The 14,489-nt window shown below is 35.1% G+C and overlaps 3 protein-coding genes, 1 long non-coding RNA gene and 2 other non-coding genes across 9 annotated transcripts; 4 read left to right on the top strand and 2 right to left on the bottom strand.

Moving 5' to 3' along the window:
- Positions 1 to 129: 129 nt before the first annotated feature.
- On the top strand, positions 130 to 2,345 carry LOC100806816 (uncharacterized). The gene has a single exon (XM_003554326.5). It carries the CDS (start codon positions 702 to 704, stop codon positions 2,103 to 2,105), a length of 1,404 nt encoding a protein of 467 aa, XP_003554374.1. The 5' UTR covers positions 130 to 701; the 3' UTR covers positions 2,106 to 2,345.
- Positions 2,346 to 3,631: 1,286 nt separating this feature from the next.
- On the bottom strand, positions 3,632 to 7,110 carry LOC100807343 (probable E3 ubiquitin-protein ligase LOG2). The gene is made up of 3 exons (XM_003554327.5): positions 6,310 to 7,110; positions 4,321 to 4,834; positions 3,632 to 4,041 (listed from the first exon to the last, which is right to left on the bottom strand). Exons 1-3 carry the CDS (start codon positions 6,783 to 6,785, stop codon positions 3,931 to 3,933), a joined length of 1,101 nt encoding a protein of 366 aa, XP_003554375.1. The 5' UTR covers positions 6,786 to 7,110; the 3' UTR covers positions 3,632 to 3,930.
- Positions 7,111 to 8,214: 1,104 nt separating this feature from the next.
- Positions 8,215 to 9,832, top strand: LOC121174120 (uncharacterized). Its single transcript, XR_005889935.1, has 2 exons — positions 8,215 to 8,595; positions 9,487 to 9,832. It is a non-coding gene; the product is annotated as an uncharacterized lncRNA (long non-coding RNA).
- Positions 8,237 to 8,326, bottom strand: MIR1535B (microRNA MIR1535b). The gene has a single exon (NR_048804.1). It is a non-coding gene; the product is annotated as a microRNA MIR1535b (primary transcript).
- MIR1535A (microRNA MIR1535a) lies at positions 8,288 to 8,383 on the top strand. Its single transcript, NR_048644.1, has one exon. It is a non-coding gene; the product is annotated as a microRNA MIR1535a (primary transcript).
- Positions 9,833 to 11,325: 1,493 nt separating the features above from the next.
- LOC100790388 (putative serine/threonine-protein kinase) lies at positions 11,326 to 13,558 on the top strand. Of its 4 annotated transcripts, none has more exons than XM_006604511.4 (6): positions 11,326 to 11,687; positions 11,807 to 11,934; positions 12,063 to 12,279; positions 12,398 to 12,635; positions 12,744 to 12,891; positions 13,051 to 13,558. In XM_006604511.4, exons 1-6 carry the CDS (start codon positions 11,624 to 11,626, stop codon positions 13,381 to 13,383), a joined length of 1,128 nt encoding a protein of 375 aa, XP_006604574.1. In that variant the 5' UTR covers positions 11,326 to 11,623; the 3' UTR covers positions 13,384 to 13,558. The 4 variants fall into 4 exon arrangements, with proteins under 4 accessions (XP_006604574.1, XP_040868562.1, XP_003553549.1 ...); XM_041012628.1 differs by having other exon boundaries at positions 11,353 to 11,687; positions 12,069 to 12,279; XM_003553501.5 differs by having other exon boundaries at positions 11,357 to 11,687; positions 11,775 to 11,934.
- Positions 13,559 to 14,489: the final 931 nt, after the last annotated feature.

The following is a 14,489-nucleotide window of genomic DNA, read 5'->3' on the forward strand; positions in this document are numbered from 1 at the left end:
TTCTTTTCTACCAAAATAATAAGATATGCATTCTTCTTACTTCTACAGTCTTTAGAAAGAATGATCGAATTTGTAATTGGTACTTATTTTAGAAGTAGAAAAATTAACTAGTTTGGTCAGATATTTAAACTCGAGTAATAATATTTTGATTCCTAGTTTTGACTGCAAGGAGTAGCTATTGGCCATAGAATTGATTAATAATATAGGAAGCAATTAAAATAAAAAAGTGAAAAGTGAAAAGTGAGTATGATTGAAACAGAAGTGAAACTTCCATGTGCTGACACGTAAAGGAGATGACGATGATGCGCCTTCACAATCACATCACAGATCGCAACTTCACTGGCTTCGCATTTGCGGCATCGCTGTGTCCTTTTTATATCTTCACTAGATCTACTACACTCCCAACTCCACACTTCTTCTTCTTCTTCTTCTTCTTCTTCATTGCACAGTGCATCCATAAACATGAAGTAATGAGGTAATCTAAAGTGGAAAAAATGGGTGGGGGCCGGTTCAAACCGACGCAGAAGAGGAAGAGGGTTCCAAAGAGGGTGTGGTTAAGCTTCCAAAAATCAATGGGTGTCCTCGTGGGTGGAAACCATACCTCCTCCAGGTTTTGCACTCGCTAACTCCCCTCCCTTCCCCCTTTCGGCTTTCAAAAGATCCATCTTTCTCTCACTTTCTCTTAACTCGATTAGTTCAACATGGACACCAAGGCATTCAAATTCCAGATCCTTACTAGCTCCATCGCCAGGCGCGTGCTCCTTCGCACAATCCTACTCGCGTGCGCTGTCTCGTTTGTCTCTCTGTACCGCGCCCTATCCCTCTTCGATTTCGGAACCCTCGCTCCCATCGCCACCTACTTCGACTGCGTCTCCGGCTTCCAGAGCGTCACCTTCCGCCCCGGTTCCCCCTTACTCCGAACCCGGTTCGGGGTCTCCGCCAATTGCGAGAAAGACGCCAATTTGACCCTCACTGTGGTCACCGAGCTAACCGGTAGCCGGTTACTCCACCCCGGAGCTAAAAGCCTCTGCGTCGGAGAAGGCTCCTCAATGGCCGTCACGGCAATGAAACAGTTAGGTTTTTTCTCCAGCGTCAGCGCCGTCCAAACGCACCGTTTCGAGCAGAGGAACGTCCTGTACGAGGATAATTCCTTCGATTTCGTGTTCTCGAGAGACCTAGACAAGGTTTCTGTCCCGGCATTGCTGGTTCTCGAGGTTGAGCGTGTCCTTAAGCCAGGTGGCGTTGGTGTCTTCCTTGTAGGCACCACAAGTTCTCACCCCAATGACATGATAAGAGCAGCCACACCTGTGTCCTCGTTATTAAGGTCTTCCAATGTTGTGCATGTTGGTTCTGTCAACGACCATAACCTTGTTGTTTTCAAGAAACGAGTTGAAAACGCTACTTTGTTTTACCAACATGGTTTACCCGCTGATTGTCCCAGTGTCACCTTCACCAAACCCCTTATAGAGTTAATGGAGCCTCTCGTGAGTGAGAAACAACAACAACCACCGATTGAGTTTCACAAGAGGAATATTCCCTATTTGCCTAAGTTTGTGGATGTTTCCACTAGGAAGAGGTTGGTGTATATTGACATTGGGGTAGGGGAGCTTCTTGATGCCAATGTTAGTGATTGTTGGTTCCTACCATCGTACCCCATTGATCAGAAGGATTTCAATGTTTATTTTGTTCACTACAACACTTCGATTATGTTGTCCTATGTGAAGCGACCTGGTATTACCTTTGTTTACCACCCTGGCTTGGCTGGTATTGATAAGGTCAATGCTAAGCTTGGTAGTGATGATGATGATGACATGGATCCTTTACTTGGGGAGGAGGAGAAGTTTGATTTCCCTGCGTGGTTCAAAGAAACTGTGCAATATGCTGATTTTGTGGTCCTCAAGATGAACGCAGGAAGTGTTGAGCTCAAGTTCCTCTCGGACATATTTGAGAATGGAGCTATATGCTTTGTTGATGAGTTGTTTCTCAAGTGTCCCGAGAGGAGGGGAGGTGATGAGAAAAGTGTAACCAGCAAGGAAAGTTGCATGGATATTTACAAGGCTCTCCGAAGCAATGGTGTCTATGTGCATCAATGGTGGGGAGACTGAATTGCATTGAACCTTTGATGATTATTATGGTGTTAGAGAAACTCTGTGTATGTACAAGTTTCTCTTGTGTTTTATGTATTTGGACTATAGTCCAACTATGTCTCTGTTTTGTGTTTGTTGTCTGTGAAAGTGTGTAGGATGCTATGAACATCCGAGTGCTTTATGGTTGGGCGATTAATGCTAAAATAAACAACCACTGTCGTTCTCGTTTGCTAATAAAATCTGTGATGATTCGTGGTTTGTTGTGTTGCGTTTTTCTACTTTTCTTTTTCTTTTTTGTTGTTTTTGATTGGTTTTGGGTTATAATGGCGAGTAGGAATTGGCAGACAAAGCACAAAGCTATAATAAATTTCATAAAGAACGAATCATTTTTTTAAGATCGGATCAAGGATTTCTGCCATACTTGATCCATCGTTGCCATACCACTAAAAATAATATAAAATCAGCAACTCTTTGATTCACTGTATTTTGCTTATAAATTTGAAGCATTGCTATATTTTATGAAACGAGGGATGATGTTTAGACATTCATAATTTACAGACACCCATAGAAAATTGTTATGAAAAATCTTCATTCTCAATGTGGCGGTGTGGTTTATGCTTCACCAAATGTTCAGTTTTCTTTCTATATTAATTATTGATCTCGGGTCAGAAAGCAGCGTTGAAAGACACAGTAGTATGGGTCAATTGGATCAACTCTCGACTACGTCAGTACGGTGTATTCACTGTATTATACTATTATGAATAGATACTTGGTGGTCAATTATAAAATTAGATTCGGTCATAAATTTATGATAGAAGGTAATTATAAAATTTAAGTTCAAACTCTTCGATAATATAATAATATGCTACTCTTCGATGGTATATAATTAACGTTTTCCCATAAATAACTTGGCCAAACCAAATTTTCGCTGCGGTAAAGAAACAAAGAAAGTAGCATGTGGCCATTGCCATGGCCAATTTCAGTTTGATGTTTGAAACAACTCACTTTCAAAAATAAAAATAAATAATCTAGATTGTTAATAAAAAGTCAACAGCTATTATTACATATACATACATAACAAATTATAAATATATTAAACATCAATTATTAATTTTCTTATCAACAATTAAAACATTATTTGTGATACACTAGCAAGTTAATCATTTGCTTTTTCTGTACTTTGGTGAAATTAGAAATGTCTTTGAAGTTGATGAGGAGGAATCCTTTATTTGGTTGGGTACTAAATTTCAGCAAGCGACTAATCCATGATTTAAAAATGGCTTAAAATTAAATAGGTGTTCCTGTTAGGAAACCATCAGTTTGGTTACAGAAAATAGGAATAATTTCCACGTACAGATATCAGAACCACAGAATCAGCACTCCCACACAAAAAAGAAGATCCCATTTAGTTCCCTTAACCGTTGTATGCCTAACACGCCCACTTTATCCGTACTATATAGGGTTCAAAACTTTTTCCATATTACAGCATGGCAAAATTTTACATACCAACCCTTCTATTAAAGTTAAAAAAGAAAATGCCATCATACCAAGAGAAAATGTATTTAATTATTCATATAGAATGGAAGCCATTTATAAGCACAAACAAACAAGCTAATTGGAGGCATTGTCTTATACAAATTATGTGCAATGCCAGCCTGTCGTTCATGTTGAATCGCAAGTCCTATATATATAAATTACATTTTCTTTTGTTTTTCTGATTATTGGAAAATACAGAAAAGTAAGGTGACACCATGAAAAGAAGACACGGAGAAATGTAAAAGTATTACAGCTGGGCTGTACATGAAGCTTGAGGAATTAACAGTGTATCTTCAATGTATCTTCCTCACTCCTCAGACCCAACCTTTATCTCCAAAAGCCTCTCAATTGGTTGCCTGCAAATTGGGCATCTATCCGTCTGGAACCTCAAAACCTTTGCACATCCACTACACATACACTGCAAATACAAAATGAATCCAGCCAACGTATATCAAGGACTCAAGTATCAAATAATAAGTTTTTAACAGTTAAATTAGGTTAAATGATCACGAGTTTGCAAAGAACCTAAGACCAAAAGGTGACAGACTAATAAATTACGAGCTGAAGAAATAGAAAACGGTTTGAAAAAAGATATTTGATAAAAGATTGATTATGATATTGATGACTACCATCACATCAGCATCGTTCTATCAACTAATCAAAGAAAAATTCATTCAAAAAGGGAAGCTGCAAATACCATATGCCGGCAGGGATGGACAATTGTATCTCGAGGCTCTGACCAGCAAATGACACAATCTTTGCCTTGGTCATTCTCATCCAAGTCACTCTCCGTTGAATTTCCAATACCATATATCTCCTGCAGCTCATACCTCATTCCATTCACCCACAAGATCTGCTTAGCAACTTTCACCCGGAACTCTCCTTTCTCCTTCTCAAACACCACTTGCGTAATCTGAGAGTTTGTGTTACCAGAGGTTGGAGATCTATCTGACTCGTCATAATTACCAGGGGGAGCATCTGCCTTCACTGATGCATCTGCCTTTACTGCTAGAGGGTAGACATTCATGTCACCCACTTTCAATAACTCAGACTCCTCAAACACTGAAAAATCAATACCAGTTCCAGCTGCTTGTCTAAACTTCTGGCCAAGACCTTGCTCGAAATGCACAGTCACCGGTGCAAGATGGTTTTCCTTCATTGGTGTGAGGATGCAGCCTTCACCTTCTTTTGCAAAGAAATATATGGCAATGCTGTCAAACAGATAAAAAGAAACAACACAACCTTTAGAACAAGTAAATGAAGAATTGTAGTACAAAATGTTCACATTCATAACCATCATCAGGATTCGATGACAACCCTCACACTCACAAGTCACAAATGCACATTAGCATTTAAAAGCATTAAAATTTAAACATCTAGCTAAATGTATACCCATTAAGCTGCTTACAATGTTCCAAATCCAAATATAGGACTCCAAGTACTTACAATTACTGATAGTGACTTAGTGGCATTTTCACAAGTTTAAAATTAAAACAGTTTCTTATGCAACATTGGTAAAAACTAAGAAGCATAAGGAAACACTTACTGACTCAACTACTCAGACAACTAACAGAGAAAAATAGGCACTGTTTCAATTTATACCTAAAAATATAGGTCACGTCTACCATTTATTCTATCTTCAAAACATCAAAATTAGAACTCCAATTTGAATATAAGGATAGAAAGGGACAAAAACCTAAACACTCAAACTGTTGGGGAATTACCACCTCCTCCTTTGACATGGCTTCATTCTTTTCTTGAACAAAAGTCAAAATTAAAATAACACAAATAACAAAAACTCTGACTCTTGTTTGATAGCAATAACAGCTTCAAGTTATAGAAGGAAACTACATGATTGTTAAGCTAATGTCCGAACAAAAAGAACCTTGACTTTCAAACTGACCACCATTATTGGCAAATGGCAACTATATTTCTGAACATACAATTATTTCTCAACTTCTTTTAACCATCCTTAAAAGGGTAGCATAGCTTGCAAAAGACAACAAGTTCATGAACCCCAAACCCCACCCAACCTCTGCAAAAAGGACGGGATTAGAAAGCCACTCTGAAGAATACATTTAAAGGAGAAGTAAAAAAACAGCTTCTTTTATTCTTCCTGATATAACCGTTGGCATTGAGGTTTGAGCATATAACCTCGTGAAAATAACCCAAACCTTTTACCACCAACCCAATCCTAGTGGCTAGAAACATAGTTTATATATGCAATATAATCAAATGAAGAGTTTTAATATGCCACTTGTAATTTACATTTTGTATTGATCTTCTATCAAGCTAAGCATGCCTTATGTTTAGTTTGATCTTAATGAAATTCAGTTTAGCTTCTTCAAAATATATATATATATATATATATATATATATATATATATATATATATATATATATAATCAAATGAAGATATATCATCACTCTGGCAATAAATATCAGTAAGAGATTTTTTATGTTCCAATTGATTCTCCATATTGTCAAAGGTAATTGAACCCTAGAAAGTAGAAACACAAAGATTGATTCACCTCTTCGTGCAACATAAACCACACAGATAATAACTTATTACAAAGAACAAAGATCCCCAATTGAATCCAGTAACCCCTTAATTCCACAATTTACACGACAAAAACACATTAAACAATCACAACACGTATAATAGCGAAATTACAAGAAAGCATACCTCCCAGAAACGGTGGCATCGAAGGAAAACGAAACGAGGAGGTGGCCAGAATTTTGTTCATCGGGTTCGAGCCTAAGGGTCTCTTTCCTGATATTGACATCGTTCTTTATGGTAACGGCTTTCTGATGCTCAACGAAAGGTGCAGGGTTAGGCATCATGGGCCCACAAGGGTAACGCCCCTGAATCCACGCCGGGTCCATGTGTGGATGATGATGTTGATGATGGTGATGATGAGGATGATGAGGCATGGGAGGTGGCACCGAAGGATAGTAACCGGGGTAATGGTACTGAGGGTAATGCAGGGGAGGGTTCGGGTACGGTGAAGCAGCACCATGGTACACGAATGGATTCGCGGCGATCTCAGGCTGCGGCGTCACCGGAGGAGGTGGCGGAGGGTGACTCCGCCGTGAAGCCCCGCTGTGTCGGCGACGGGGATTGCCGCCGCCGACGCCGCCGCTGCTTGAGATGTTGCCCATGAAAAGGAGAGAAGATACCAAACCGAAGCCCTAATTTTAACGATTATGGGTTTCAGTGTTTTTTGAGAGAGAGGGAAGAGAATGAATCCAAGGCCGAACCGAAAAGTTAAGAGCCGAAAGGGTGTTATGCGTGGAGCAAATGTTGAATGCTCCAAGCATTTAAGATTTGGAAGAAAAGAATAGAAATTCTAAAGTGAGAGGCTGCGCTCTTGGGTGGAACAAATCTTGAATGCTTGGAAGAAAAGAATAGAAATTCTAAAGTGAGAGCCAGAGAGGTTGTGTTGTTGGGTTAGATTAGATGGCACCGTTGATGACGATGAGAAACCAAGCTATTCTCATTATTATTATTATTATTTACCTGTAAAAAATTTAGGATAACTCACATTCAGTTTATTCTATCTTTTATTAAACTGACGTTTTAGGTTAGTATACATAAATTCAAGAACATTTAATAGATTAAAAATACACTTATTGGTATATTTAATCTAAAATAGTTTTATTTAGTATAAGATATAGATGTAATTGTTGTTTGTTGAAGTGCCTTTTCAATAAATTGTAGGTGTAGCATTTTTTTTAAGATCAGAAGGAATTATTTTAAACAAGGATATAAGTAAAAAAAAAATTAACAAAACTTACTATTTACAAAATATCAATAGTTTTAAAATAAAAATCTTAATAATTTTGAAATAAAAGAAGTATTTAATAATTTGATATTAATTACTCAAATGCAACTATATATTCGCTTCTCAAATCCAAAATAATTAATTAAACTAAAATAATCTTATATTAATTCATGAATACACTCGATATAGCAACAGCCTTAAGTCTCAATGAGCTTTTAAAAATAGTCTACTAGATATACATAATCAACTATAGACAATAAAAGACAATGACTAATACGTCAATGATTACAACAAATAAACAAAAAATATAAATAATTCTTAATATAAAATTTTGAAATATATATATATATATATATAATTATTTTATAAAAATATTCAGAAACAACCTTTATCCGTGTATCACTACATTCTACTTCTACTTCTAGTTTAAAACAAGAAAAGATAATTTACTGTATCATATTCTTATCACCAAACCACATAAAGGTGGTGAGAAAGGAAAATGGCTAGGATTGTGATTGGAAATCTTTTTTTTTTTTTCTATAAACACTTAAAAATAAGAAAAAATGAAATGCATTTGTGAAAAAAATCTTTATACACAAGTTAAAATCATTTAGCTTTTCAAAAAAAAAAAATGTTAAGGGACCATTAGTAGCGGCGACATTAACGGCGACATTAACGACGACATTAGTCAAATATTGAATCTTTTACATGAGTTAGTCCACACATGCACATGGCATGGTCGTGGATAGACATGAAGCGTATCATGCCATAAGAAATGGGCCATTCAAGTTCCAGTTTAGTATAAATAGCAGCGAGAAATCCCTGCATACATAATTTGCTGTGGATAAGTTCCCAAGTTCCTTTCCTTTCTCTCAAGGCTAAGAGGCCTAGACATCACCACAAACAAGTCACCAAAGAAGGAAGAGTGTCACAGAATCCGGGTGATCTTGTTTGTGGTGATGTCTAGACCTTCCTAGACTTGTCTTTTGTCGGAGTTCACTGTCTCCGTGTTGCGGTGGCAGCCGGAGGGATATTTTCAAACTAAGCATGTGGATCTCGCTTCCTAGTTATGCTCTAGAAGACTTCATCAATGAACACAAAGAGGCAGAGTCAAGATCCAAAGAAGCTCAGGGTGAAGCAGAGCAACATGTCCTTTAGCTATTAACAATATCAAGGCTATAATCCTCGTAAGTAATAACATCTCCTAAACACTTTCTTGTAAGAAAATAATCTCATCTCCTTTCTATACAACTTACAAATATGTTTAATACTCGGGTTTTTTTTCTTCCTCTTCTTAATATCTGAGTTTTGTTGCTATTTATTATTATTATTATGAATTTTGAGTTTTGTAGCATACAAGAAGTATCACTGTGAACCAAGTAGTAAAATGGGTGCTTCCGTTTTCGCCACTGGTCATTTTATTCATGTTCCAGCGAGAGTGGATATATATGTTGTAGAACTTGTTAGAACAAAGTTTGCAATTGATTTTTATTGTGGCAAAATGCTGATGCTGTTTGCGTTACGTGGGATGTGTTAATTTGATGAATATTTTTTTTTATAAGGGATGTTTTGGTTGATAAGGGTATTGCATGCGGAAAAATGCAGGGGCTTTGTTTTATGGTTTTTGTGGGGCGCATCAGTTTGATGACAATAGTGAAGGGGTTGAATTGTTTTGATGATTTATACCGGAACATTCTTAGTGTACACGGTATTTAATGCTCAATGTTAACATAACTAAGATACATAGTTATTACTTAGAACTTAGAAGGGGTGAGGGGGATATCTGTTGCTTATGTTATTTTTGGTTGGTTCCAATGAAACGTCCGAGCAAAAGAGAAGACTAGTTTAGATTATTTTGGCTATGCCATTTTCAGTTTTGTGTGCTTTCTTTGTCCAATACTCCAATTCATATATTAAAGCTAAAACACAAATTCTGTCATTGACATATGAACTACTTAGTCCAGCTCTTCTTTTTGTCATTTTTAATCCCTTAGTTTTCCTTTGTTTTGAGACTGACTTCTATGCATATAGCTTTGTCTTAATTTGCTCTTATTTTACAAAGCACATGTTGATTACAGCTTGAATAATTTTGGAGTCCACCCTAGTGTGGATGAGTATCAAAAGTTGATACAATCTCTCTGCTTGAAGGCTTAGGATAAGGAAATTGCAGAGAAGCTACATGAGGAAATGAAAGAGAGAATGGTTTGCATCTCAAGGGCATCACACGGGGTTTAATTAGAAAGAGATGGTGGAAGAGGTTATGGAGGTTGAGATTACTGCATCGACATAAACATTGTTCTTTCTTTGAGGTGGTGTGTGATGTGAGGGGATTGGTAGTTGTAATTCTTTTCCGATTTAGCAGACCATTTTGTTAGGAAATTGCAATCTTGATGCAAAAATAATTAAGAGGAGAAAATTTGAGAAGTGATCGTTGAAGTGTTTGATTCCCTTGATACTCAGGTTTTATTTTTTTCATCAATTTATAATATCACTTGTTTTTATTTTTATTATGATATAACTTATATTTATTTATAAAAAAATTATTTAATTAAAAATATTTTTACTAATTATTTGGGTTAAGGTGCATAAATATTATATTATTAGTTATATAAATAAAATATTGATATTTTAAATTATTTTTTATTACATATCTTATCTTTTGTATTTTCTAAAAAAGTTAAAAATAAGATTAAAATAAAAAATCTATCTAATACAAATCTCGCTTCAGATTGATCAGATTGGATTAAAAGTTTATCCTAAATCAATTAAATGATAAATTAACAAAATTAAAATGATTGAATCAAATAAACTTTCTTTTCAAATGGATTCAATTCAATTCGTAACATTCTTAATCATCCCGTGTGCCTTAATTTACTCTATTTTTTTATTATACAAAAAAATAAAATAATCATTTTGTATAAATTTCCAATAAACATATTACTTGTACTTATAAAGTCTTTTATGTAATTTTATAATAAAAAAACATTTTTACAATTATCACATTCAAACAAGTTAAAAATTACTTCTAATTTAAAAAAATGCTTTTTATGATTTTAACCCAACACAAAACAGATTCTATTCATATAGAAATCACTTAAAAAAAAATCACTTTTTTTAAAAGTATTTTTTAAGCTTAAACAAGCGAATCCTTCGTCATGATCTACTTTCCAATAAAAAATGGACGTGATATAATTATGTTTTTAATTTTTACTTTTTTAACTCAAGTTAGCTGCAGAGATATTCTAATTTCAAGGATATAGGAATTCATGATGGAAATGTTATATGTGAATTGTGAAGTCCATCGACATTTTTTTATACCTCTCAATTTTCTATCTTTCCACTAACATCTATTAATTGTTTGAAAAATATTTCACCTAATACCCTTATAAGACTATGTAAACATCGAAAGAACATAACACAAAAAAGAATATCAAAAGAACATTAAATTATGAGTAATATAATAAAAAACTTCAGGTACATCAATATATGAATGAAATTTATTCTATTTAATTAAATTTTGAAATTGTTGGGGGCATTACAAAGAGAGGAAATGGACAGCATAGTTTTCAAAAGTTGAAGCATAATATGAGCTTCTACCTATCTTGAAAAAAATAAACCCTTGTTGACCTTATATTTAGAAAATATCTTCTATAAGAAATATTTAATACTTTTTTATTTAGCAAGTAAAAAATTAATTAAAAAAATATTGAAAAAAATATTTAGAATTATTTATTTAAAAACATATAATTTTACTTAAACAAAAAGCTTTATAATAAAGCAAGTTCTCAAATAAACTTTTAAATCACCTCTAAAAAAAACTTTCGAATCTACTAAAACTTTTAGAAAGATTTGACTTTAAAAAGTTATCAATTTTAACTTTAAATTTAAAAAGTAATGCAGAGTCAAGCTTTGGATTTAAAAAACAGGATAAACTTGGACCTTGTATCATTTTCACCCGTGATCCACCACATCCATAAACAAAATCGAAGAAACTTTCGAATGGAATGAGATTGCAACATGGTAGACAAGAGAATCTGTCAGAGAAATGAAGATAAAAGATTTAGTCAATGTGTCAAAGACTTAGCTTAGCTCAGCTCAAATCACAACCTCGGTGTTCTTTCTCTCAATTTCTTCTCATAATTGCCATCTCCAAAACCTTCACGAACCGCACACCCAAATCCAACATCCTACGAATTTTTACACTTCTCTCGAGCCATGAAGAATCCTTTTTCTTTTTGCACTTGTTTCTCAGCATCGATCAAAGAACAAACCAAGCACGGTATAAACATGTTAATTAATGTCTTTTCCTTCTCCCTCTCATCAACACTTGCTTGTTTTTTCATCACATTTGATCTTAATTTCATAGAATTATGGATTGCATCTGTAATTACCCAACAGAGGAGCCAGATGAAGATAATAATGATGGCAACTTTCGCTTATTCACGTATAGAGAATTGAATTCTGCCACACGTGGTTTTCACCCATCGGAAAAGATTGGAGAAGGAGGCTTTGGCACTGTCTACAAGGTTATACATAGTTATATACTATCATTATTTTCATGTGGCTATTGAAGAAATGTACAATTTGATATTGTATGTTAATTCTAATATTTATTTGAGAACTAAACTTGAAAGGGGTTGTGTAAATTGTAAAGGGGCAGCTTCGGGATGGAACTTTGGTGGCAGTGAAAGTGCTTTCAATTGAGCTAGATTCCTTGAGAGGAGAGAGGGAGTTTGTGGCAGAATTGAATACACTAACAAATATCAAACACCACAATCTTGTCAATCTCCGAGGGTGTTGTGTAGAAGGAGCCCACAGATACATAGTCTACGACTACATGGAAAACAATAGCCTTCGTTACACTTTCTTAGGTGACCTTCAGATTAATCTCTAAGCTTTTATGTTAATTGATTTCCATGTAAGTGTTAGATACTGGAGGGAAACATATATAGAAGCAGGCCATAAAATGTTTTTCTTCTAAATTGATAGGTTCAGAGCAAAAAAGGATGGAATTCAGCTGGGAAACTCGGAGGGATGTATCCATAGGTGTGGCCAGAGGGCTTGCCTTTCTCCATGAGGAACATCAACCCCATATTGTGCATAGAGATATCAAATCCAGCAATGTTCTTCTTGATCCAAATTTTACACCAAAAGTCTCGGATTTTGGCTTGGCCAAGCTACTAAGAGATGAAAAGTCCCATGTCACTACCCATGTTGCAGGCACATTGTGAGTGAAAAGGGAAAACCCTTTGGCTAAATAGAATAAAATTGGATCCTTTTTATTCAGTGACAAATGGGGTTTCTTTTTTTTTTCAAAAAAAAAAAAACGTTACAGGGGTTATCTTGCACCAGACTATGCTAGTTCTGGACACTTGACACGAAAATCAGATGTTTATAGCTTTGGAGTACTACTTTTGGAAATTGTCAGTGGCCAAAGAGTGGTAGATGCTTATCAAAACGGGGAACGTTTCATAGTTGAGAAGGTAATAAAATTGGACTGAAAAACACAATTCTCTCATTTAATTCATGCATAAATAACACAGTGTGAACAAATAAACAAGCCTATATACGAAATGGGGTTAACATGTTTTATTATTTGGACATGCATGTCTATGTTAAATGATGTGTGAACATGTTTGCAGGCTTGGGCAGCATATGAGGCTAATGATCTTCTGAGAATGGTGGATCCAGTGCTGAATAACAACTATCCCGCGGAAGAAGTGAAACGGTTCCTAATGGTGGGGCTGCGTTGCGTGCAAGAAATGGCGAGGCTTAGGCCACGAATGTCAGAGGTTTTGGACATGTTGACCAACAATGTTGACATGGGAGAGTTTAGTGTTTCAAAACCAGGATTAGTCACTGATCTCAGGAGCGCCAGAATAAGGAGCCAAATGAATCCATCAGAAGAATCAAGTGTTACTGCAGCAACCTTTGCAGACTCCTCTGGATGGAGTACCGCCAATCTTGCCCGTTAGATTTATAGGGTGTTTGATTTCATGATTCGGAAGTGATTTTTAAAAGTTAACTGTTATAGGTTCCACGTCTCAAACGTTATTCTTCTATTCTCAATATGTTTCCAAACATGTTACTATTACAAGAATGGTTCTTAGGTTATGATGTAGGATCACGCCAAATACATCATATCATCAATTGGGATTCATCAAAGTTTTGCTCAAAGAGTTTACAATCATCACTTTTCCATTACTATACAGGGAGGGTTGCCACTTCTTGTGTCAAGTCTCCCTTTTCCATTAATATATTATGATTTCTTTTGGCTGTGGAAAAAAAATTAGGGAAGTCATAATGCATATGAGCACAACAGTTCAATAAAATTCTTTTTAAAAATCAATTGGATGCGTAACTAACATGTAAAGGGAAAAGTTAGGAAAAAAACCAGTTAGGAATCCAGTTATACTTCAGTTCATCTGCTTTAGTTTAATATCATTATTATACACCAAAAAATTTAATATCAACATATAAGTTTAGCTAACATTATTGCATGTTGACATAAGCCCTATTTATAAAAGTTTGAAGTGGGGTTGATTGCGGCCCAAGGCCTCTAAAAAGAAATATTATCATATTTAGTATAACGAAATGGTAACTTTGCTTTAGGCCTAGTAATATTTCTTTGTTCCTAAGTATATTATAGTATTCATGTGCTGGAATATGAATGTTGATCGAAGCCAATATTGATGAATTGTTTTTTTTAAAAGCATGATGAATTGGGTTGGTTTGTTTCTTTGGACTAAGGTGCCCTATTATTCAAACTTATTGCTTGTTTGGAGCCTAAGAGGCATCTCATTTTGAAGTGCAGTTGTAGTCATGTCTCTTTGTATTTGTTTGTGTTGCTACTCATCAATTTAGTGAGGCACATAACATGTTTTAATTGGACAACACATGTCCTTAAGCTTCACATATAACTAAATTTTGTATTGTTTAACAGTTTTGTTGAAAATAGGATGATAACTCGATTTATTTTTTCTATTAACCATCCAAATCCATGTATATAAATTCAATAAAATCTATTAATTTTTAAAATAAAAAATTAATAAATTGGTTGAATTGGACGATTACCATTTGT

The sequence above is a fragment of the Glycine max genome, chromosome 19 (genome assembly GCF_000004515.6).
Source record: "Glycine max cultivar Williams 82 chromosome 19, Glycine_max_v4.0, whole genome shotgun sequence".
In the NCBI taxonomy this organism is placed as follows: Eukaryota; Viridiplantae; Streptophyta; class Magnoliopsida; order Fabales; family Fabaceae; genus Glycine; species Glycine max.

Excerpts from the sequence above, each read along its gene's own strand:
- LOC100806816 (XM_003554326.5), top strand. The coding sequence starts at position 702 with ATGGACACCAAGGCATTCAAATTCCAGATCCTTACTAGCTCCATCGCC.
- LOC100807343 (XM_003554327.5), bottom strand. The coding sequence starts at position 6,785 with ATGGGCAACATCTCAAGCAGCGGCGGCGTCGGCGGCGGCAATCCCCGT. Across the intron at positions 4,835-6,309 it reads GATGCCACCGTTTCTGGGAG|CATTGCCATATATTTCTTTG; the intron begins GTATGCTTTCTT and ends TCTGTTTGACAG. Across the intron at positions 4,042-4,320 it reads TCCATCCCTGCCGGCATATG|TGTATGTGTAGTGGATGTGC; the intron begins GTATTTGCAGCT and ends TTGTATTTGCAG.
- LOC100790388 (XM_003553501.5), top strand. The coding sequence starts at position 11,476 with ATGTGTCAAAGACTTAGCTTAGCTCAGCTCAAATCACAACCTCGGTGT. Across the intron at positions 12,636-12,743 it reads ACCCATGTTGCAGGCACATT|GGGTTATCTTGCACCAGACT; the intron begins GTGAGTGAAAAG and ends AAAACGTTACAG. Across the intron at positions 12,892-13,050 it reads AACGTTTCATAGTTGAGAAG|GCTTGGGCAGCATATGAGGC; the intron begins GTAATAAAATTG and ends ACATGTTTGCAG.